This window comes from Neopsephotus bourkii, unplaced genomic scaffold (assembly GCF_033783945.1).
Source record: "Neopsephotus bourkii isolate Nb327-2 ecotype Australia unplaced genomic scaffold, CSIRO-AGI_Nbou_v1 NB_1292, whole genome shotgun sequence".
NCBI classification, from domain to species: domain Eukaryota; kingdom Metazoa; phylum Chordata; class Aves; order Psittaciformes; family Psittacidae; genus Neopsephotus; species Neopsephotus bourkii.
The window spans coordinates 8,041,066-8,066,653 of record NW_026901776.1 but is presented as its reverse complement, the minus strand read 5'-3'; the positions used below and the strand labels follow the sequence as shown (position 1 = coordinate 8,066,653).

General features: G+C 38.0%; 1 protein-coding gene across 1 annotated transcript in view; it reads right to left on the bottom strand.

Annotated features, from left to right (window-relative positions):
• Nucleotides 1-6,791: 6,791 nt before the first annotated feature.
• TTC27 (tetratricopeptide repeat domain 27) overlaps nucleotides 6,792-25,588 on the bottom strand; it is a 115,996-nt gene continuing 97,199 nt past the window's right edge. The window contains exons 16-20 of the mRNA XM_061365880.1: nucleotides 20,991-21,156; nucleotides 15,269-15,466; nucleotides 11,067-11,178; nucleotides 10,385-10,485; nucleotides 6,792-7,024 (exon numbers count right to left, since the gene is read on the bottom strand). Coding sequence (XP_061221864.1) covers nucleotides 6,902-7,024; nucleotides 10,385-10,485; nucleotides 11,067-11,178; nucleotides 15,269-15,466; nucleotides 20,991-21,156 — 700 coding nt within the window. The 3' untranslated portion in view covers nucleotides 6,792-6,901. The remainder of the gene's footprint in view (nucleotides 7,025-10,384; nucleotides 10,486-11,066; nucleotides 11,179-15,268; nucleotides 15,467-20,990; nucleotides 21,157-25,588) is intronic.

Here is a 25,588-nt window from a genome sequence, read left to right as displayed (position 1 = left end):
TTTACAGATGACAGTGGAAAAGAGCTGAATCGTAGGGGTTAACTTCTAAATGTGACTTGCAAAATGTAGCAGCTTTACTGCAGCAGTGATGTCATTACCAGGCTAACCTGAAGTTTTGAAGATTTTCATGCTGTTAATCCCAGTTTTCATTGCATGGCTTTTGCCTAGTATTTCTTTGCCTGGTTCATTACACTTCTTTTTGGACAAGACCTGCTGCAGTGACTCACAGGGGTCACCAAGGCTTAAAATAAATAGGGGGGGAAAATGGAGAAAGGATATGTGACATCACCAGTGATTAGAAGTTTCTTGGTGTGTTCTGAGAAAACATTCAGGTCAGAGTAAAATGGAAACAGAAAAATGGACTTCCATACCTAGGTCAACTTTCTATACAGAAAGCAGAATTAATATCACAGATTTTTGATCCCAACCCACCCTGTTCTTGCAGAGACACAATTTAGGTTTAGATCAGTAATAGATTAAATTTGTAATAGGTCTTTTATCCACACCAGTACAAAAGGGCAGTGACTCATTTGCCAGCCCCTTCCTGTCATCCTTGTCTTGCTCAGTGAAGCCGCCCTGAGTCCACAAACTGATTTTCTTGCCTTAACAAGAAAATCAAAGAAAGAGCAAATGCTATAAAAACAGTAAAACAAACTAACAAGCCCAACAAGACTGCTATTTTCTCTGAGGTTTTTGTTTCTTTAGAGCAAAAACAAATCTACTTAAGATACAGTATATGTAATAAGCTGCTCCTGAGAGTAAGGGTGTCTCCATTTTCAGCAAGAAATCCTAACTTTACATGCTGCCAAGAGTTATCAATTTTCAACTCATTTGCTGAAAACCAAACACAGTCACCAATAATTACCACCCTCGCTCTTTGAAGGATATTGACAGTCAAAAAAAAGAACTCAGCCTATAAAGGATAACACTTTTATTAGTGTAGCTGAAGGATTAGTAGAAATGTTTGTCTAATGAATGCAGTTACTATATGAGCACATGCCTGAATAAGCTACTTGTCAACAGAAACCTATCTATTTATAAAGTACTTCTGAATGGTGCAAAAACTATCTGTATTACAGTATTACAGTGGCTTTTGCACAGTAGAAAATATTTTATTGACATTCGTATTGTGAACTTCACCTCATTTGCCAGTTTTATTTCTGAAACCTATCATGTAAAACATACAGGATGGACTTTCCTACATCTGGCTAGATTTGCCTATGACTTTTTAGCTCAAAAAACCAAAAAGTGTTTGTTACTGGTTTTGCAGTCCTTAACAGGGGATAGGCACATCTTTTATATGTACTCGTGTACCTAAAACATCTCAGAGATGCAAATTAAAGCACATATATCCATGCCTGACTGAATTCAGGGCAACCATAAAAATTTTTTAATAAAATGAAACGATTTCCAAAATTCCACTCTGTTGATTCTTCAGCCCTAATACAAAGTAAATTCTATTATTATTTGATTTTAAAATACTACATAAATGGATTAAACCAGAGTTTTGTAATGGCAGACATCAGTGGAAAACTCTTATGCGAATAAAAAAAACTAAAACAACATACATTAAAATATATCTGTTTACATATCTTAAACATAACCACGAGACCAGCAATAAACAACAGAGTTGAAACAAAGAGAGCAGGAAGTTCAGAGTGAAGACAGACAGTATTTAAAGTTATTTAATTACGAAGTGAACGGTACGCTCGCCCCCCTCAACTACAGCGAACTTTCACAAAGTCTCTAGTCATTGCCTGTTAATAACAAATTTAGATGATCCATGTTCAGGCTGATGTTTAGGCCTAACTTCTTCAAATCTGAATAGGACTTTGAAAACAGGGACTTGGAATGAGTAAAGTAGGAGAGATGGAAAGGCTCTGCCTGGCTTTCCAAGAGTGCTTAGCACATTTACTTCTAAAGTCAAGCGCTTTTAAAGGTTTCTTTAAAGGTGTACAATAGTACACTCAAAACAACTAGTCATTTTTGAAAAGGAAGACTATCTATCCTGCAGTTACCACTTAGATCAGTGGCAAGAATGCTAGAAATGCACAGATAGGAGGCTGATATGTGTTCCAGTCCCTGTAATGCATACTGCTTTCATGAGATGTACTTTCCTGTACACGTACCTCTTATACCTTCAGAATTAACATCTCTTTGACACGCGCATGATTATTTCTATGTATATATGTGCATGTTTATACATATATACATACACGCACACATATGCACTTACATATATACACACAATATAAAAAAAAAATTTAAATTTCTCAAAATAGATTTGAAAAACTTTCTACTTAGTTTGAATAATCACACTGAAAACAACTCCCTACAGTTGATGGCAACTTTTTCCTCTTTAGAATAAGATTTTCCTATGAAATTCCAGTGTATTATTAAGTTCAGAGAACCCAAGTTATACATGATCAGCTGTTACCTTTTCCCTATTTCGTACACACTTTCAATAATTTCAAGTGACTTTATATCTTCTTGGGCAGTACTGCTTCAAAGCAGGATAAAATGAATACCTGGGTTTTCTGCCTTATTTATTCTGAAAATAATTAGAGGTGTAGTTCTAACCAATGCATGTACAGATCCAAAACCTAAACTTGTAAATGTGTCCTCTGTAGTTGCATATAAGCCATACGCCACTTTTAGATCTGAAAAATTATTTTAAGCCCTATTTCTTTCCAAGGCACTTTTAGTACAGAGCTCTGTATGAATGCCTTTCTGAATGTACCAGTTAGTGCAGTGGAAGCAACATCAAGGATGATGTGATGTGGAACACCTCATTTACTGACATTTATTCAGGATGACCTACCTGAGTCAGTGTGGCCTCACTGGCCCTAAGAACATTCACTTGTGTTCATGAGTAATGTTCCAACCCAATAAAAACTTTTAGCACCACACCCGGCTGTGTACCCTTCCTCTATGTAGTCACAGCACTTAGGATGAATCAGGAGACCCTCCCTGGGTTCTAACCACCAGTAACTGCAAATACATCATAGGTTGAACTATATTTGGTGAAAGACATACAAATAAACCCTCTTGGGCCATACATTCTTTTTCATACACCATACTTCCTTCAAGCGTAACTGGCTTTATACTCATCTTCAAAACGCTGAGAGTTGCTTTCCCTATCTGGGTTGGTAGAAGTTGAAAGATTCTAAACTCATCCATTTTACTTCTATTACACATCAACTGTAACAGCAGATAGATGACAAAATAGGTAACCCCTAATACTTTTGATTAAAGTAAAAAAACCAAAAGAGAGCAGAAGTATCTGAAGTTCTACTGTGAACTATAAGCCATTCCTGTGAAACACTGCTTCATGCTACACTGAGTAATCATTATCATATAGCTGTATGCAGAGCACTTGAAAATGACATAGCTGCTATAGAGGTATTTGTAGGTGTGTTAACCATGTTGGGAAAGGACTGTCCAGTTTTGCTAAACCCTCAAGGATTTGCAGTTGTCATGGGAGTGATTTGAATGAGAAACATTCCTATGCCAGAAGACAGATGCTCCGAATAAGATGGAAGATATGGAAAGTCTTAAATTTGTTTAGGAAACGTTCCTTCCTCTTCTCATACTAACAAGTTTTTTTTGAAGCCAGAGCTTTTATAGTAACATTGTCTTCATGACAATAGTCTCCTAGAGCTGTTCTGAACCAAATGCCACTGGTATGAGTACAGAAAATGAGTACCATACAAACCTGAGGCAGCTTTTGTGTCTGTAAAGTTTTAAAAGGACCCTGTGATGAAATCCAAAGAAGCAGCTTAGGCTCAGCTTGTATCTGAGGAAGATGCCACTAACCCAAATAAAAAGGTAGCATGAACATTTAAGAGATTTACCTCAGGCATTCAGTCTCATGGATAAAAGGGCTGAGATCTTCTGGGATGGCCATTTGTTCTGAAAAGTCAGCATCTCCTGAACAGTGAGCCAGCTCCTGCCCCTCCATCTTCCACACCATGTATATTGTCTGCATGTAATTAAATTGTGTATTTTTCAGTCTCTGCAGTGATCTCCCCTCTATTACATTAATTACGACAGGAAAAGTGGTGTGCTATTATGACACTAGTCATCCTACTCTTCAGGAACACAATGTCTGTGGATAGTAGGCTTTCCCAGCATTAGATGAAAGACAAAGTTGATACTCCACATGTGTTAAGAGAGGGAGGTTCAAATGAGTTAAAAATCTGTGCTGAGAAAACATGTCTCTCCTCTGTGGTACTTAACATTGGAAAAAGTCCTTATGCTCTTCATGTTACTACCTTGAGGAAAGAGATGAAAATAATGAAAAAAAAAAAATCAAAAGGGAAAGGAGATAAAGGTCTTCTCACAGGTCTCTCTAATATTCTATACAAGATGTTAACTTTTCATCTATTGTGACTAAATGCTAAGCAGAAGCCACTCCACAAAAATGAATGTGGCTTCACGTTCTGCAACTCCAAACTTTAGCTATAAAAGTGTCTCAGGCCAACTCAATGGAAATTATTTTCTTTTAAGCCAAGACCACTGAATTCAAGTCTTATGTTTTCAAGTTGATAGTGGGATAACATTCTGATTTAAAAGTTGCCATAAGATCACAAGGAAAATGGGAGATTTTTCTGCCACTGAACAATTCCACACCTAAACCATTTCTTCCAAATAAAATGTAGTGTTGGAAACAAAACAGTAGTTTCAAAGACTTTTTTCTTTTGTTTTATGAATAAGGTAAATAATACCAAAATATGACAGTAATCAAAAAAATGATAGTAGTGGTGGGAGTCTGTCACAAAACTTGCAGCCTTTTTTTTCCAGTCAGGTGGGACCCTCACGATGACATGTAAGCAAGATGGAAGTATTTCCAACAAAGTGACTCTGCACAAACTTTAATGCCTCCTCCCTTTCTGAGCCATTTCATTGAAGAAGTGTTTTGGAGCCAGCTCTCCTTCACAAGCAGGTAAACCTGTTCTAAGTTAATAATTTTTGTTGGAATCTCGTATTAAAACACTGGCAATAAATTACTTACTCTCCATTGTAAGAACGTTTACAAGGACACAAAGCTTTATAAAGGCATCAAGGTATTTTTCCCTTTCATGCACCAAAATAACATGCTTTTACTGCTGCTTCAAATCCAAGTAATTGTTTAGTTTCCTTTTACCTTCCAACTTTCTCCTCAGCAGAATATTCTTCCTATTTAGTAATGGTATAGTTTTACTGACCATATCACAGATAGTGCATGCCCAGAATATAGATAACCTCATTTTTGGAGACTGCATCATTCTCATATAGAAGAGACAAAATCATGATGAGTGAGGAAACTATTTTGCATCGGTTTCTGGAAAACCTGAAAAAATCCCATTTTAAGAGTTGTAATAAAGATACCCTAAATTAAAACAATGTAAAATAGTCTAGATAAAAATAACTCAGTCAAGTCTAGTCAGATATAATTATTTTAAAACTGGAGATATGGGATATGGAGAAGGTAGAGGTACTCAATGACCATTTTGCCTCAGTTTTCACCAGCAAATGCTGCAGTCACACCACCCAAGTCACTGAAAGCAAAGGCAAGGACTGGGAGAATGAAGAACCACCCACTCACATTCAGGAACATCTAAGGAACCTGAAAGTGCACAAGTCCATGGCACCTGATGAGATGCATCTGCAGGTCCTGAGGGAACTGTGGACCTGTTTGAGCAAGTCTGGAGGAGGCCATGAAGATGACCAAGGGGCTGGAACACCTCTCCTAATGAAGACAGGCTGGGAGAGCTGGGCTTGTTCAGCCTGGAGAAGAGAAGGCTCTGGGCAGACTATAACAGTCTTCCAGTACCTAAAGGGGCCTACAAAAAATCTGGAGAGGGACTTTTTACAAGGACATGCAGTGACAGAACAAGAGGGAATGGCTTTAAATTAAAAGAGGGTAGATTTGATTAGATATTAGGAAGAAATTCTTTACTATTGGTGTGGTGAGGCACTGGACAGGTTGCCCAGAGCAGCTGTGGCTGCCCCATCCCTGGCAGTGTTCAAGGCCAGGTTGGATGGGGCTTGGAGCAACCTGGTCTAGTGGAACATGTCCTTGCCTATGACAGGGAGGTTAGAACTGGGCAAGCTTTAAGGTCCCTTCCAACCCAGACTGATTCTAGATTGCAGTTTCATTTCTGCCTCAGTAGGGGGAATTCCCCATGCCTGTAAAAGGCCCAAATGAAGTGCTAGCCTACACAAGTTGCGTATTTTTTATTAATATAATACTCCTTTAAATAACTGTTTGCAAATCCTAATGCAGAAAGCATCCTGCTACTTCAATTGTATTACAAGAATAACAAAAGATGAAATTCTTACTCACAGGACGCCACTCCTACTGCTCTGAAGCAATTAACACTGATTAACATTGAAAGTCCCTGACAACCGAGTGAGCCTCCCCAGTCCCAACTGCAGTCCCCCCCACCATGGCAGCCTGCTCTCACCTCTGCTTCTTGCCACTGACAGGCCAGCCTTACAGCTCCTCTGATTGGCCAGCAGCAGACGGATGCACCCTCTGATTGGCTGTGCACCTTGCTGGGGGGTGACAGGCCCAGCTCCTACCTCTGCTCCTTCCCTAGTGTCTCTCCTGCTCCCCCCCCGCCATACAGGTGGGGTGTCCACAGAGGTCTGGCACCTGAGTGTGATGCAGTCAGGCAGAACTAACCCTCAATAATCACCTTGTACATACAAGTAACTCTGTTCCCAGCCTGAGGATACAAAACGTGCAACTTCGCAAGGAATCTTAAAAAGCCGCCTGAACTGAAAGCTGACCACGAGAGCAGCACTGTACAGAAAAATGTTTATTGAGAGTATTGTTGCATAAGAATTGTTATTAAAACTGTGGCAAAAGGAACGTGTCATTATCATCTTCCTGTCACAAAATCTGGTCCGTATGTCAGCACCGGTCTCTCAGCTGGTTGCTCAGCTCCTGAAGTTCAGCAATCATGTTGTCCATAGTTGTCACCTCATCAGCTATCTCACTGTGAACTTCATTACTTGTTACATCTACAAAAAGTTGCTGCATGACAAAAAGAAATACATTAATATATACATACAGCTTCTCTGTTTCAGCACAGAGATAGAATACAGGAAATACATCACTACTATCCCTCATTTGTATTTTTGGTACCCGTGATGGCACCTATCTCTCTCTTTTTAAAGAAAAGGCCATTTTGTAGCTAATAAGCAGCATATATATATATATATATACACACACACACATATAGACCTGAGGTCTGTGCCACACACCTGGAATTTTGCAAAAGGGGGCTGAATCCTCCTCCTGTAGATGGTGGGTTTCTGCTCTGACCTGACTGCCTGTGCTGACTCATGATGCCATTGAAAGTAAAGGAGTTTACTATGAAACTCAAATGAGAAGAGCATCTCGCATACTGTCACTGCAGTTTACAAACCCACCTGCTGATAAATTAGTAGCTGTGAGTTTTAATGGCCATTTTTTCCCAGTGTCATGTTCTGTTGCATCATTTTCTCCAAAACCTCTAATAAATATGTTTTAACATTAGATGTGAAGACGTACGTGGGTGGAGATATTAATCTGTGTTTAAGTTATACAAGAGCAAACAAAACACTACCGAGTAATAAAAATAGTTTGTTCTTAAAGACCTTAAGACAATAACAGGAACACAAAGCTGCTAACTCATGAGCAAACTTAATTTTAATATGTTTACAGGGAAACCCAGGGAGAGGAATGCTAAAGACTTTTCTAAAGCCTTGAGATAGGCAAGCTCAGACTGGAGGTTTGTGCATGCTGCACCAGAACATGTAGCTATTGCAAGGCCAGGACTTCTCACTTGACTCAAGTAACATGGAAGGCTGGGTGAAGTACCAATTCAGAGAAATATGGGGGGAACACACCCCCCAAACATATGTTTCCCCTTTATTATGTAAAGGGAGAGTGATTAACACTTCATTTGACATAAAGGAAAAGCATACATTTAGAGACAAAAACAAATTAAGAAAACAAAAGTTGCTCTATAATACATCTGTACATCATTATATCGCCAAAACATAATGGGATGCTACAGATACATATATAAACAAGAATTTACTTAAAAGGCCTGAACCAAGGTCTTCAATGTGCCTGAGAACAGTGCTGTCACTGAACAAAGGAACATCTTAAACAAAAATAGGCATATATTCTTGCTACAAGTAGCAGAGAAACTTTTCTGACTTTCAGCCCCAAAACCTCACCCTGAGAATGTGACAAAAAAGTTTGGTTCTTTCTGGCTAAGACAGCTGAAATAAATCAGGATGATAGAATTGTTTATCACCCCCCCACCCCCCCCCCCACATTAAAGAGATCTAGTCAACTACATGCAGCCTGGGGAAGTTTCATGCACCATTATTCTTTGTGCCTCATGTTTCTCCACAACAGTACCCACATTTCATGCATTTATGACACAGCTCCATGACCTTTCTCCTTTTCAGAGACCCCACCTGTCAGATCCAAATGATGCATGGGCAAAAGGAGCAGAAGAGAGCCCACTACGCTATTTACCAGAGAATGCAACTCCCCAGAAGGCTCCATACAGAAAGAAGCCCGTTCACAACACATTTTTGAGTTGCAGCCTTCAGCAGACTGTGGGTGCATCATAGGTCTAGCACGACACAGCAGCTGGAATGTTGGAGATGGAGATCCCAGGACAGCAGAGAAGTCCAAGGAGCAACACTGTACAAAAACTGTTTTGTTCCAATTGCATATCCTGACCTCAAAATTTTGAAACCTTATCTTCTAAAAGTTTTTTCACTGTTCCTTTATTCCTTACGAAATTGTAACTACTGAATCTGCTCCTACCTCATTTTTTTAGGGTTTTTTTTTCTGTTAAAGGAAAAAAGGAAAAAAAACCAAACCAACAACTCCACACTAATACTGATTTAATTGGCAACAAAAGAAGATGCTGCAGTCACGCTTGGACAGGCATAAACAGCACTGAACTGTTTGTGCATAGGATCTCACAGAAGACTGAGTTTTTAAACCACAAGACTTTGGAAATTCTATATGACTTCACATTAAAAATAAGATGGCATCTTGAAAAGTATGCACAAACAGTGAGGTTATACCAACAGCTTTATCTCTAACATGTCAGTTTTCTCAGAAGTGTCATAAAACTTAAAGGCACTGTGATCTGTCAGTGATATAGATGCTCATTTAATTAGTGCCCTCAGGAATTAATAATAAAATGTATTACTCACCTATTCTTAATATTTCAGATACTGCATGATCTTGCATAGTATAAAACACCTGTACTTGTATTTATATAATTCATATCAAGTAGTTTTGTTTTCTCTACAATCACACTCTACACAGTTGTTTTTTTTTACAACCATTCTGTGAATCACAACAAAACATATATGTTATGACGTTTTTTCACCACATTCCAAAGATTTTGGCATGCCAGTAGTATCTAAAAGCACAGTTACAGAGCCAGCTTGTGTCTGCTTAGAAAACTTTCTTAGGCTTTTATCCTCAAAATTACAGGACTTAAAAGAGAGTGAGCCAAGTTTAGCACACTGATGATGGATCAACACTTTGTAACACAAGCACACATGGTATAAAACTTATGCTCTGTAATTCACATTTACTAAATCCCACACACAGCCAGGAAGAATACTTTAAGACATTAAGTGCATTTTGAATGAAAACGTATTTCAGATCAGTGTTCAGTTAAACAATAGCTGTATCCCATGATGTAAGATGAAAGGTAAAATCAGGATAATGGTGCAGAAATAGTTCTTTGGGTGTCTAGCTATGGAGGCACAACTCCAAAAACCAAACATATGATTCAAATGATGACATTTTCCAAAAAATTAGTATCTGAATTGGAAGGATATCCACCCTGAAAACCTTATTGAAATTTTCACTGTTCCTTTATTCTTTCTGAAATCTTAAGTCTCTTAATAGACAATTGTTTTTTAAAACACTTCAAGTGATGCAAAGTAGTTCTGATACGTTTTGGTCCTTTCTGCAGGTTTACATCCATTCTTTCTGAGCCTGCCCTGCTTCCCACATGACTACTCACACAGGAATGATATTTGGAAATACTTAAGATACTTGAAATGAGTGGTTTCTTCCAAACATTCAAAACTGTTTGCCCATTATTTTAAGTAAAATTCTAACTTACTCTAAAATGTCAATTCTATCTCTTAGAAAAACAGATTTATTTCAATCAAAGCCTAGCAGGAAGAAGGGAAATAAACATCTACTTAAAACTGTAATCCTTAACAGAATGGAGGTGAATGTCCATCTGATGACGCATTGGGACAGGCAGGTATTATTTGATCGTAGAAATGGTTTATAGCAAAAGAACAAAGATTCCTAGCTTTCAAACACAACTTCCTACCTTTCAAAGATTCTTACCTTTGCTTTGGCTGACAAACCACGTAAGTTGAGCCGAGCTGAAGAAAGCATCTGTAAAGCTTCCTGATGATTAGACTTGTTCTTGCTGCATTTTATAGCCACTAGAATCCAAACACAGGAGCCCCCCCCCCCCGAAAAGAGCATTACCTCCATAGCAGTAGTTTATATACATCAACATTTAACCATAAATCTTGATACCTTCCATACTCAATTTTTTCATGTAATATCCCCCAGAACAAACAAAAAGAGACAGAATGCCAAGCAATGTTGGCAAGATAGCTCTAAGCCCAAGAGGTATATGCATCCTTCTTAAACATAAATATCACAGCACAGTGAATAGTCTTAGCAAGTCTAAGTTTTGTCCATCTTCTGACTGGCACAGTCAATCAAACTTATGTGATGATTTGAGGACTGCAATGAACTACAGAAGCATTTCCACTTGCATTAAGAAATTGCTGGACCATGAAATTACTGGATCATGTTTACCAGTCATACATTTACTGACTCCCCCAACAGAATTTCTGCCTCATTCCAAGTATATTTTTACATGCTCTCTGTTAAAGGACTCCCAATAGTAGGAATAAATTTAATGTGTAAAGTGTATTATTATTTTGTTACAAAGGTTAGTAAACATTTGATACACTCCTCATGAATAAAAATGTTCTTTTCAGGTAGAACATACCATGTGCAATCTCTATGGCTCCTTTCACCACTTCCTTAAAAGAAGATACATCTTTCTCCCAATCGCTTGATTGAATTTCACATTTATGTGCCTTAGTGAGATACTGCAGTGACTGAAAGCAGGAGAAAAAATGGTCAGTATGTAAGAAAGCAAACTATGAAACTAGTTTTAAATGTCCATGAGATTAATCCTCAATCCAGAAAATGAATGCATCTTTACTACGCTTGATTTCCTTGAGTTGGAGTAGTGTCCTTCTCTGCAACAGTAATCACCAGCTGTAACACAGATGTTCTTCACCAGTACTGCATCCCAAGTATGAGAGGCATATAAAGTAACATGTGTGTAATTTTTATCTTCTAAAAATCTGTCTAGACTGATGGATGTGACCCATGTTTGCCAAGTCATCATAATTAAATGCACATGAAAAATGGAAAAATACTTGTACTCACACTTTGAACACCAATTTTGCACCTAAAAAAATTATAACTGAATACATCAAAGCCTTCTCTCTGTATATGTACTCTTGGCGAATAATGTATTTTACAGACACAGCTATTAGCCTCCATACAGCTCTGGCTCTCAGTGTGAACAGGAAAAATAAATGCAAGCGGTACGGAAGGGGGGGGAGCAGAAGAAATTAATTTTTGCTTTTGAGTTTTGTTTTCTTTTTAGAGCATCAGAAATATGAAACAAATACATGCCAGAAGTTACACGGCTTGGCTCAATGACAACTCTTTAATTACCTTTTAAAAGAATTTATATTTCATATTAAAGGAATAAAAGCCTTTCAGTGCAGTACAGGTACATGAGCACAATAAAGGCTTCTGATTGCTGAACAAAGATTAAATCTGGGGGTCATCACCCCAGAGGCTCCTAACTTCTCTCTTCCACCGGAGTTTAAATCACACTATAGTGTAGGTGACTGAACTGCTCATGCTACTGTAAATTACAGTAGAGGTGTACTAAGTCAAAGCAGAGCAAATTGATTTTTTTCATAATAACCTATGTTATAACTGGTTGTAGTTCTGGCCAGCAGAGGCAAGAACTTCCAAGAGAAGGAGCAACAGTTTTTACAGCAGTCTGATTTCAGTCTGCATGTGTCTTGAGTCAGAGCAGCAAACTAGGGGGGTTTTGCTGACAGATGTCAGAGACGCGAAAGAATTCAAAATCTACTGGGCTGTTTGTTTGCACTTCTGGAACCTGGATTTATTCCGGAAGGAAACAGTTATGAGCTGGGGAAAGTTCAAGTGACAGAAGGGTTTCCTAGCCTGGGTACGGACCAGCAGGAAAATTGAATGTTGGAAAGATTCCTTGATGGGAGAGGGGTGGACAGGACTGCATTCAACACAGGAAAGAATGAAGTACTGAATGAGGTGGCAGGTCAGATACATAAAATTGTAAGAGTAAATATATATGAAACTAAAGAAAAGAAATGAAATCAGCCTTCAAACCCAAAACTTCAGTAGTTTTACACTCCTAACTTGTTAACCCTGTCTGATTCAATTTATAAAGCACTGTTATGAATTGTAACTGTATACTCTAGTAATTCACGGCATCAGATATGGCAGCAGAACAGAAAGACAAAAAATCCCAGCAATCAATCCACCTTTTACAATAGCCAGACACAAAAGGTTGTTCTTTCAAATGCAATGCAAGGAAAAAAAATGGTTAAATATAATTAATTTTTCACTAAATAAGGTACTACGTTATGGAATAAGAGTAAAACCCTACCTTTGTAAAGGCGGACGTGACACTGTGATAGATCTGTTGCCATCTCTTTGTCTTACAATGCCAACATATAGTAAAAAATAACCTGGTGTAGTGGAAGGTGACCCAGTGCATGGCAGGGGGTTGCAACTAGATGATCTTTAAAGGTTCCTTCCAATCCAAACTATTCTGTGATTCATTCTATGAAACAATGTCCTTTCAGAATTCACTGGCCTTTTACACAATGACCATGGGTGGAAAACTGCAATGATACATCCGGAATTTTTCTATGGATAGTTAAATCCACTTAATATCTGATTTACACATGATGGTGCTTGTGGCAGTGAAGCAAATAAATGTTGTTCTTAAAATTTTTAATTTATAATATCAGAAAAGCCATCAGTGATTATCTAAGTTATCACAAATTAATTTTACACTGTAAATGAATATGCTGTGGCTGCAGGCAATTTTACACTTTCACGATCTATATCTATTTGTCATACCAGGATATTGGGATACACGTGTAAGCATATTTTAAGTAGTTATAAACATCATTCCATTTTGCAGGGCAAGCTAGGCCGTAAGCATGCCCCATAAGCAGTCTGATTAGGAAAACACAGACAAAGTCCTGTCTCCTCTACAAATTAAAACCACGTTTTTAACTGGGTTAGTAAAAAATATTGTGATGTAACCAGATTCTGAAACGATTACATTTATAGTATAGACAGGACCTCTGCTACTTTGCATGTCTGAGTAAGAATTTGAGGATATATTACAGGATATTGCAGTGTCTGTATTTCTGAATTCTTAATAGGCCAAATCCCTTTTATTGTTCAGCAGTAAAGAAAAATAGGGAAGGAAGAAAGGGAGGAATTGCAGGTATAATGGACACTGTCAATAACTAAACAAGGCATTTCGCAGGGCAGAGCATCAAGAGGAAAGCAACGAGCAAGGCCCTAAAAATTTTAACTCCACAGACATACTATTTGTAGGCCCAACCATCTGCCTGAGATGCTTGACATCAAGTGACAAGCAGTTGTCCAGACTGACATTTTTCGCCCAGGCCATTAGGAAAAATACTGAATGCTGACTTTGTATATTGTCAGCTTCAGTGAAGATCTGATAACCTGTAAGTATTTTTTGCAGTGCAAAATGCAAGACTATTTGAATTTTGGAAATTTAATATTAAATGCAAAGCACACTGCAGCATAAACAAAGTAAGCACTTTAAGCAGCACAGAGTGATTATTTTGGAAATGCAGTCAACTTGATTACCTGGGAAATGATAGGAACAAGAGATGGAAGTTAATGTAGCAAAACTAGAGATGGATAAAGAGAAACCAGTGGTTCCACAGATTAGGAATTAAATAGCATTCTTGACTTCAATTTTAAGCTAAGTAAGGACAAAGTACTTTTACTCTGGGAACTCCAACTAAATGCATTTTTTCTTGGTGATTGCAAAGATGAACTGTAGTGGTTTAAGCCCAGTTGGCCATGCAGCTCGCCTGCTTACTGCCCACCCTTCCTCCCCCTCCCTCTCTCCCCCCCCCCCCCAAGGGAGGGGGAGGAGAATGGAAAGACTTTAACTCCCACGGGTTGAGATAAGAACAGTTTAGTAACTAAGGTATAACACAAACCACTGCTGCTACCACCAATAATAATAATGATAAGGGAAATAACAAGGGAAGAGAATACAACTGCTCACCACCCGCCGACCGATACCCAGCCTGACCTGAGCAGTGATCTAGCCCTTCCAGGTAACTGCCCCCAGTTTACCTCCTGGGCATGATGTGCTGTGGTATGAAATACCCCTTTGGTCAGTTTGGGTCAGGTGTCCTGTCTCTGCTTCCTCTTGGCTTCCCCTCCTCCCTGGCAGAGCATGAGACTCACAAAGTCCTTGGTCAGACTAAACATGACTTAGCAACAACTAAAAACATCAGTGTTATCAGCGCTGTTCCCAGGCCGAAATCAAAACCACAGCACTGCACCAGCTACTAAGAAGGAGAAAAATGACTGCTACTGCTGAACCCAGGACAAGAATATAGATGGCTTATGATGCCACTGGATCATGCTATTAAGATCCAGTTTTTCCAGGAACTGAAATAACTTGTTTTTAGTATCACAGATTCCGATTTAAAAAACAATGAGCACCACTATTAAATATAAACTTTAGATTGCTCACAAGAAGCTTTTCAGAACACAAATCCAAGACAATGCATATATGCTGTCACAGGATGTTTTAAAATGAAACACTGATAAAAGAGAAATATTTTTCTAAAATCCATAAAACCTGATGTAAAAGATCTTGCTTCTGTCAGATAACAAAAATGTGTGCTGCAGTAACCTGAAAAGCAGAAAATAAGCTTGAAGAAAAACTAAAACCAAAACATGTCTGGAACAAGACCACATCTTACTATAGCCCTAGTTAGTTAGCCAACAGAAGGTTTGTACCGTAAGTGTGTATCTGTAAAAACATACACCTCACAACACATTTACCTTTTCGATATCTTCACTACTATCATTCTGTCCATTTCCATACAGTCGGGCATAAAGTCTCCAGATCTCCCCATCATTTGTCACTCGTGAAGTCACTCTGCCAAAGAGCTCTTGCAATTTCCCCTTTAATCCACTGGCTACTTCTCCAGCGCGATCTGCCATATCATCCACTACTGCTCTGACCAGAATAGCCAGCACCTTCAGAAGAAAAAAAGGAAAATAATAATAATAATAATAGTAATGGCAACAGGAAAGTTGTTTGTTTTCTTTTTAACTCAAATGACCATCAGTATATATAATATCTGTAATATTTCATGTCTGTTAATGATTCAGTAAAATACAAATATATGATAAATACTGTATTTATTAAGAAATACATTACTAGGGATGTAATTCAATTAATTTAAACCTCACCTTTAAGATTTTAAAGTCTGTGAAGAGGCCAAAGAGCTAAATCAAAAATTTGGGTTACCATGACAGGTTAGAATGGAATAGGAAAAAGAACAGAATAGGAAATTGTGGCAGTATCCTAAGGATATTTTCACTTGATAATACAGTTATAAAAAGATCAGTAAACAGGCTGAACCAGATAATTTCAGGTAATGAAAGACATTATTGTTTACAAGACCTATATTTAACTATGTGTAGAAACTGAAAGACATATAACGGGTGAAATGGAAACTGGGAGGCAACTGAATACCACTTTGGGAAAGTCTGTGCTGAATTACTAGTCAAGTCGGTTTAATCACACTTTACAAGCACCCATTTAACGGCCATGCTTCCTGAGTCACTGGCTACAGAATGTGCTATCTGACCTGCAGAACTGCTGAGCATGTGCAGCTGATGGTGACCTCATTGGAAGCTGGGCTTTGCAAGTATGAAATCCGACAAAACACCAAGTGTCCCTGAAAAAGACCCGAGTCTTTGTGTCCCAGAATGAACACTGAAAATCAATTTTGCCATGCCTCACATCCTTCTCAATAAGATGAGACAGCAAATGTAAATTAAGACATTGGATCATATGGTGAATTAGAAGGAGATAATTCCCTGAAAAGCTGTGCCTTCTTAAGTGACAGCTACCTGTTCTGTGTGGTGTGTGAGATGCAGAAACTGGGGAAGAAACAAGATATGAACAAAATAGAATTGCCATAAGGCTTGCCAGCAAAGGTATAAAACCACCTTCATGCTGTAGTTCCTAACTCATGAGGCTACACTTCGGCAATTTTAATGTTTCAACATTTTTGTCCATGTGATATTAATACTTCCAATGTAGTCACAGTAATAGCAATAGTAGTATCAAGACAGTAATAAAGCCTATTTCAAATATGATGTGCGAGTAGTCCAAACCACACAGGTATATCACTACTTTAGTAAAAGCAGGGCAGCAGTGCACCCTCCTAAATCAAGACATGGCTTACTGACAGAAAGTAGTGCAAAAATTAGGACAGTATCAAAGTATATTATAATAAAAACATATGCAGTTTAATATTTGTGATGTCATTTTCCTAAAGCAATTTTCTTCTGTACAATGGCTCAATTAAAATACATCCCAGTAATTAAGTACTGAGTTTTATCAGATACAAGAAATCTTTGGCAAAACCCAATTAAATCAAAATGGCTGGTGATGTTATGAAATAAACCCATGTAACATAAAAAGTGAAAAAAAAGTGCATCTCCCTGGTATCTTTTCAGAATCAATTGAGTCATTCTATAGAAGAAAAGTTGTTTCAAGTATGAAATCATAGTAGCATCTGAACATCAGCTCAACAGCTCTCCCCAGATTGTAAAATGATACAACAAACTGGCTGTTCTTTCTGTTAAAAAGTTCAGATTTTCACTTCAGATAACAGAAAACATGATCAACTATTAATAGTCCAAAAGTCTAAAAAACATATTACATTTGTGATTTGGAATCTAAGAAACTAAACCCTATCATTAAACCAATCAGGTCTTCTATGAGGATTTGCTAGAAAAACACAAGCAAGTATTGATGTTTCCATTAGTACAGCATTGCAATAAGAAACATAGAAGAGGTATAAAAAGCAGCATTAAACTATGTTCTTTTGAAAAGGAACTAGAACTGGTTCTGCGGATTGTAAGACGTCTCAATCAATTTCACAGTTTAACAAAATTGTTACTCAGGTCCAGAAAGTTAGTTCACATGAATATCATGTACAGTTATGAAAAGTTTTAAAGACAATGATATTTTGTTTGCACATGGAAAAAAAATAAATGTTTCCTCAGACAGTAGGATTTAGCAGCTGAAAAATTACCCATATTCCCACAGAGTTCAGGCTTGGTTTACACTTTCATCTTTATAATCTATCTCCTTTTTTGTAATTCATCATGCAAGCTTTAACACTACAACAGTTAAAATAAAACTAGTGTGAAGGCCTGGATTAAAGGGTCCATTAAACAGTAATGAATCGTTAATGCTACTTTAGCTGTGCGTAGCTGTTAAATAAAGCTATTTCAAGCTGCAAGTGTATTATGCTGATCTTCAAAAAGTATTAGCAGTGTAACAAGAGCTTCCATTTAGCCAGTTGTATTAAGTGTTAAACTTTAATTTCTATCTTTGTGAGATTTTAAACTGCCATACATACTAAACTACTACAGCAATGCTCTGCTGCCCAGGATCCCACACAAGCATTTTTTAAATGCCTCTTCTACTGAACTGGGCTCCACATGACCACTGCACTGATCTTGTGTTTACTATGACATCACACAATCTGCTTTCCTCCTCCTCCTTCACTTTTGTGAATAACGTGTATTGACTAAAAACTCAGCAAAAGAAACCATGGGACAAAACCTCATAAACAAACCAAATCATTTTTAAACGCTGTGACGTCTATCAGTTAATCTCATTCCACAACTGTTCCCCAAATAGCTATTTTCACACAAAAATTCAGTTGGTGAAAATATTTTTAGAAGCTTCACTAATACTAATCAAACTTGACGATGTTCAAGTAACAAGAGAACCCTCAGATACCAGATCCAAAATGACATTATCTGCAGTTTATGAGCTTCTCCTATGTTTCTCCCAAATTAAAGCTTTGTAATAAGACAATTGTCCTTACGAAACTTCTTAAAGGAAGAGCTCCATAAATTAGTAATTCCTTACCTCATTCCTCAAAATCCCCTTGGAACATGCTCTTGAAGCCTTTTATTAGAAACAGTCTGGCAATATGGACAGCTAAAACACAGGTATTTGATGGAAAGGGTAACAAAAAACTTTGCTAGATTCTCAAGAACACAGAACTGCAGAGAAGACAGAGTCATTTGCCCATACTTTTGATTTAATGTTTTTTGACAGCCCAGGATGAAGATCTGGTTTCTGAAAGCCATGTAGCAGAACAGCTTTTCCATCCACAAAATAAGTTTGTTGCTTACAGAACTGCAACTTTTCAAGTAAAAAAACACTGCTTGTCTCCACAAGCATGCATGTGGTGCAAAGTAGTATGAAATTTTTCAGCTATACTTATCACCTCACACTAATTCAGAGGTTAAAGTGATGATTACAACAGGTAGGGCTTTCTCCTTGGGTCCTTTTTAGTGACTGATCCACTAGCTGAAACTAAAGATAATTTAGTGAGCTTTCTTTTTTTTATTACACAAATCTGTATTAAAGGTTTTCAAGGTATAATTTCTCTAGGGTTCATAAACATTAAAGGAATATGGAAATCTGAAGAACTTTAAGAACCAGGAAGGAGGGAAAGAAAGAATGCTTATAACATTTATGGGGAGTACTAGAAACTAAGGCTTTTTAAAGTATGTCCTTTGCTGTAATCTTTTATTGCATTGTTGCCTATTTGTAAAGAGCCCTTCAGCTTTTCCTTGTTCAATTTTGCCTGCAGAATCTATACGCATATATCTTCAAGCCTCACGATATCCTGAACCTTTGCCACAAGGATGACATCATTAAATAACTAAAATAGCTTAGAAGAAAAGTCTCCCAAAGCGGCATTCCATACTCAGAAGTCTGATACAAAAAGACAGTAATGGCCTACCAGAAATCACAAATGAAGATATGAATGCCTTACTTTTACTATAAGAAATTAGTGATTTATGAATATGACTTCATACTATGCCCAAATAAAACAAAATCTGATGTCCACACACAAGCATGGACATTTCAAATTATATATTAAATTGCACGCTCTTACTTGATGGATTCAGTTTCACACGGGGTATTTCGCAATGATGATTATGCTAAAAGTGGTAGGTGTTTTCACAAGGAACTGTAATCAACGACTCAACTTGTTTCTTCCAGTCCTGTGCATATTTATTTTTCTGTATTTTTAAATTCTGACCTTCTTTCTCACCACTATGGCATCTAGCTTAGTAGTCTTTCAATTAAAATCTGTGACAATTACAAATACTAGTGATAACTTGAGAGAAGACCACATTATGTTAGCCTGGAAACAGAGGTGTATGCTTCCACATATGTTCCATTATTTTATTTTGTTAAATACAATTGCACAAGAGGGTTATAGAGCATCTCTACTTAAAACAGATCAGATGGCAAATGGGAGAGGCTCAGAAATTAATGGTGAGCTTTGCAAACAATCTCAGCAGAAGCTTTTACTTTTATGTGGTTTTGTTTTTCTTTTGCTAAGGCAATACTCTTCCTTGTACAATTATCAATTAGAGCCTTTCTGAAGCTCTTTAATCAGACTCTGAATTTTTTCTTGGCTGACTAGTAAAATCCTTGTAATTGAGGAAAGTGTATTAGAAGTTTTGATGAAATCCATAAAGCACTTTACATATCAGACGTCAAAGTTAAAATCAGGATAAAAAACCCATGTAAGTTAGGATACATAGCACATATACACTTCTGTAAAAATGACAGAAGTTGTATGAGAAGAGTTATACAACATTAATTATTAGTAAAACACACTAATAGGGTTCTGTGTCATCTCAAAAAATGGACAAATACATGTAGAAAGTTCTATTCCTGGTCAGTTGTCAATCTGAGTAAAATAATGCAGTAGACACACAGGACCAATCAGTGCCACAATACCGCAGTTGCCAAACACACTAATCTTTACCATATATGACTATTTTCCACAGAAATATTTTAGTGCAAAGACAGTTTGAGACCTTTTAATGTTCAGCCATATCAAACTGAATGGATTTTATTTATACATAATGTTATCCTGCGCATGGTTGGTTTTATAGTAGAATGAGTATTGTGCTCAAGTACAATTTCATTAAAAAGTAATCTCAAAAAAGTTTTTAACATCCCTGCCCCCCATGAACAAATGAGACATTTCCACAACCATAATTATTTTATCTGTTCATTCAATCTAATGAAACTTAATTCACTTTCAAAAGCTCATTTGTGGAAATTTCAAATGTATGAGAAAATATTACCTTTCTTTAAACTAAATAATTTATACTATTTCTGATACTAAGATATGCAGGAACACTATGGACAGATGGGCTTATGCATTATGTTTGATTTAAGAATAGATCTTAAGCCTCAAGGCTCATATTTGGCCTTCCACAAAGTCTGAGGCAAATCTGGATGCAAAAGTTTTTCTTTTTGTCCATTCTTAAATACTTTGCCTTATGGTTCAGATCTCAAACATTTAAATGGGTTGCTTACATAAGTTCACTGGCATGCGTACTATGATTACTGATACCATTATCAGCAGAACTCTCTGTCTCACAAGAAAAATTAATGAACATATAGGATGCCTTAACATGAGAATTTCCCCACCTGTGTATCCTTGTACTTTTCTCTTAAGTCCATGAGCCGGTGATAAGCTTTAATTGCTTCTGAGAACTCTCCAACATCTGTACTGGTGAGAAGATAGTTCTCCCATATTTGCCAGTGCTCATAGTTGCACTTGAGAGCTTCTTGCAGGGTTCGAAATGCTTTGACTCTAATCAATAATAAAAAAGAATAGAAAAGAAGATTCTATATTAAAGACTAAATATCAAAGAATTTTAAACTATAATTATCTGCCATTGTATCAACTAAAAAGCTGCTTTAAAAAAAGCAGATTTAGAAAACAGTGCCATGTAAAAGTTATTGCTTATAATTTTTCATACAGTCATAGAATGGTCTGGTTTGGAAGGGACCTTAAAGATTATCCAGTTCCAACCCTCCTGACATGGGTAGAGACACCTCCCCCTAGACAAAGTCCCATCCAACCTGGCCTTGAGCACTGCCAGGAATGGGGTTACCACTGGGCAACTTGTGCCAGTGTCTCACCGCCGTCACAGTAAAGAACTTCTTCCTAATGTCTAACCTAAATCTACCTTCATTTAGCTTAAAGCCATTCCCTCCTGTCCTGTGATACATGCCCTTGTAAAAAGTCCTTGGAAAAAGTCACAATTACATTTGTCAAAAAAATAATTACAATTGCGCCATCTATATCAGTATTTGCTTTTCTGAATTTTTAACTGGAATGAGGAGAAAACAAGCTTATTCATGCCGCAGCTGTAACACACATTATAAAATCACTGAGTTCACTTCAGATGCAGAATAATACTGACTAATACAATCACACAAAGGAAGGTTACTTAACAGCTATTTGTGGTTTATTTCGAACATTGGCACATGGTGCACACCCACTGCACAGAATCCCGGCAGTTTCAACCCTTTTTTTCTTTTTTTATGCCAGCTCGAAGCATTACTTTCACTCCGTTTCCTGATGCTGCGCTGCTCAGTACAAATATGTCAGAGTGGCCCCAAACCCTACTAGGATCATTCATTAAAGTTTATGTCCAGTGTATCATCTTACTGAGTCAGGAGTGGAATAAAGGTGGGCAGCATAATTCCTATAAACTCACTATCAAGTACGGAAGCATCTTTATTTTTCCACATGGATCCACTGCAGGCAATTCTAGCACTCCCTTACTCAAGAAGAGAGGTAATGGAATTCTCTGGTGAGGAACATAAGACAGATTGGCCAAAACAAGAGTATGGGCTGAAAGCCACTGACCTACAATTTACAGAGGTATGACCTCCTATGCAACATGCAACCAAAGCTGCTGGAAAGGAGGCATAAAAGTAAGAAATCTTAATGCAATATGAAGCATGTGTTGCTAAGGTCTGGGTGCCTACTGCTTAAAGCTTTAAACATACTGCCAGAAGTTTGAACTAATTGGAAACTATAAAACCAGCTTTGCTACAGAATCAGAATAATATGGCTCTTGGGACTTCAAGAGACTGAAGTTTACTCTCATTTGGGCAGTCATGATATATAGAACAAATACAAAGAAATAAATTCCTTTAAATGAAAACTTGAAACAAAGTTTTCCCAAGCCAGTAAAAATCTTCCTTGGGGAGGTATTACAATAAGTCTCTTATTAATGAAGATCATACAAAGATGGCTTGTTTCAAAATTTGCAGTTCATTTGCTCTATTGCTTGAGTAAGTTGCTAAAAGTGCTGTCTAAAGTAAGACAGCTCAACGAAATTGTTGGTTGAGTTTCAAAAACAGGATCCAGAAGAGTGTAAATATCCCGGTCAGGAGAAGGGAGTATCTAACTGATGGATAAGGCCTGTAAAAGTTTGGAATGACTGGGTCAGGGAAAAATGTAAATAACTACCAATCTAAGCATACAGTATTAAAAGAGTCACCAAATACACATGAAAAGACCTGAGCAATAGAACAAAACCTTTTAAGAAAGCCTGGTCATTTGGCATAGGCAGGATGTTTCCGTGTTCACTCCCTGTTCTCTTCTGATATACATGATACTGCCACGCGAATGTACTAACAGTTAGGTCTCTTCCACTGTTAACAATCTTAGTGAGGGATTTCAAACCATGACTTTGATAGATTATATTAGAAAAGAACAGAGACTTGCTCCTCCCTCTGTGGATATTACTACAATGGAAGCTGGGATCTGCCACAACTCTCTATCGGGCTCGAAGATGCTCTGGCTGACTGATGTACCCTAATCACCTTGAGAAACCATATCTGAAACTGCTCTTCAACACCTGCAGAATTAGCCTGTATGATCTCCCCCATCTTCCCAAAAAAGCTAACAAGTTATCAGGAGGGCAGATGTCAATCAGATGGAACTCTGAAACGCAGAAAAGACGCCTGAGGGATGGAAATTGTATTCTTCAAATCACTTGCTACAAATCACTTGCTACATGAATAAAGTCCTCCAGGTTCTCAAAACAAACACCCTACATATTTAATGAATCATATAATAATGGATTATCCTTAACCGGAGGAACAGTTAAACCATTTCATATCTAAACAGGAAACAGCAGGCACTACCAGTGCATCACCCTGTCTTCGAAACCAGGATTTTACGCAAAGGACAGAGGGCCAGTCCCAGTTTGTTCTGAGAAATAGGAGATCCAGATCTCAAAGGCTACCTGGCACCCAGAGAAGTTTTTCTGGTAAACTTTCATCACAATTAATTTTTCTGGAGAAAATTCAGAATACAAAAGACCTGTGGACTCTTTAAAAAAAAAAACAACACACCCCCAAAGAAAAAAACAAGAAACCCCCTTTTATTTGGGTGTCAGCAAGTTATTTGCATATATTTTTCAAAACGACTTAACACTTTTTATTTATTGTATGAGAATCCAGTAAGCCCTAACCAAATACACAATCCTTGCATGGGTCTGATTTAAAAGCCTGGCTGGACTAAAGCCTGATTTTGATGAGGGAGCAAAAGAAAACAATTCAATTAAATACCTTATTTTTGTTTTCTTTTTTCAATTCTACCCCAATTTTATTTTTTCTTTTTCCTAGAAGTCTTGAAAAATAAGAATTTACACTGTCAACACCACTCAGTCTGCCCTCTGCAATAAGTTATGCTGAAATGAACTACTATAGATATCCCTTGTTTTGAGAATGGGTTAAACTAAAAATCTTGGAGCAGATTCTCCTGGAAGGCATGCTAAGGGATACGATAAACAACAAAGTGCTAGGTGACAGCCAGCATGGCTTCACTAAGGGGAAATCCTGCCTGAACAATTTGATGGCCTCCTATGATGGGGCTATGGAACTGATGGGCAGGGGCAGAGCAGCTGATGTCATCTACCTGGACTTGTGTGTAAAGCATTCGATGCTGTCCCACAGGATATCCTTGTCTCTAAATTGGAGAGACATCAATTTGATGGATGGACCACTCGGTGGATAAAGAACTGGCTGGATGGCCACACACAAACAGTTGGAGTCAATGGATCAATGTGCAGCTGGAGACCAGTAACGAGTGGTGTCCCTCAGGGATCGGTGTTGGGACTGGTCTTTTTCAACATCTTTGTCTCTGACATGGGCAGTGGGAACACAAGCCAGCTTCAGTGTGCGCTTGCAGCCCAGAAAGCCAACCATATCCTGGGCTGCACCAAAAGAAGCGTGACCAGCAGGTTGAAGGAGGTGATCCTGCCCCTCTACTCTGCTCTTGTGAGACCTCACCTGGAATATTGTGTGCAGTTCTGGTGTCTTCAACATAAAAAGGACATGGAACTGTTGGAACAAGTCCAGAGGAGGGCCACGAGGATGATCAGGGGACTGGAGCACCTCCCGTGTGAAAATAGGCTGAGAAAGTTGGGGCTGTTCAGCCTGGAGAAGAGAAGGCTGCGTGGAGACCTCATAGCAGCCTTCCAGTATCTGAAGGGGACCTACAAAGATGCTGGAGAGGGGAAGTTTAGGTTGGATGTAAGAAGGAAGTTCTTTCCTGTAAGGGTGGTGAGGCACTGGAATGAGCTGCCCAGGGAAGTTGTGAATGCTCCATCCCTGGCAGTGTTCAAGGCCAGGTTGGACAGAGCCTTGGATGACATGGTTTAGTGTGAGGTGTCCCTGCCCATGGCAGGGGGGTTGGAACGAGATGATGTTAAGGTCCTTTCTAACCCTAACTATTCTATTATTCTATCTATAAGCGACTATACAAATCATCCAAGAAGTTGCTATTCCACAGCAAATACAGGCCACACTTGGCTATCTGCATGTAATACTGACTTAAGATTTCCTGTACACACGCTCCTCTCCCTTGGGATTCCTGTGGAAGAAAGGTCAGAAACATTCCTCCTTTACTGCTTTTGATACCGCAACAAACATGTCACAAGTTCTGTATGTATTTGGCATGTTAAATCACAAGAGTGTTTTCTCCTTAAATCTACTGAGATCAGTGTAGTATGAATTGACATAGGCCTGAATACGTAAGTTTGGCTGAAATGGATATATCTTTTTAACTTCACAGTCAAATTAGTTCCCAACTTTAATATTACTATTTTGCGCTGGTTGTACTTCTTACATCATAAAGACTTTTAACATGCAAAAGACCTGTAAGATGAGAGGTACTTTTCTAAAGCTTATGAAGCTCCAGTTCCTGTAAAATGAAACAG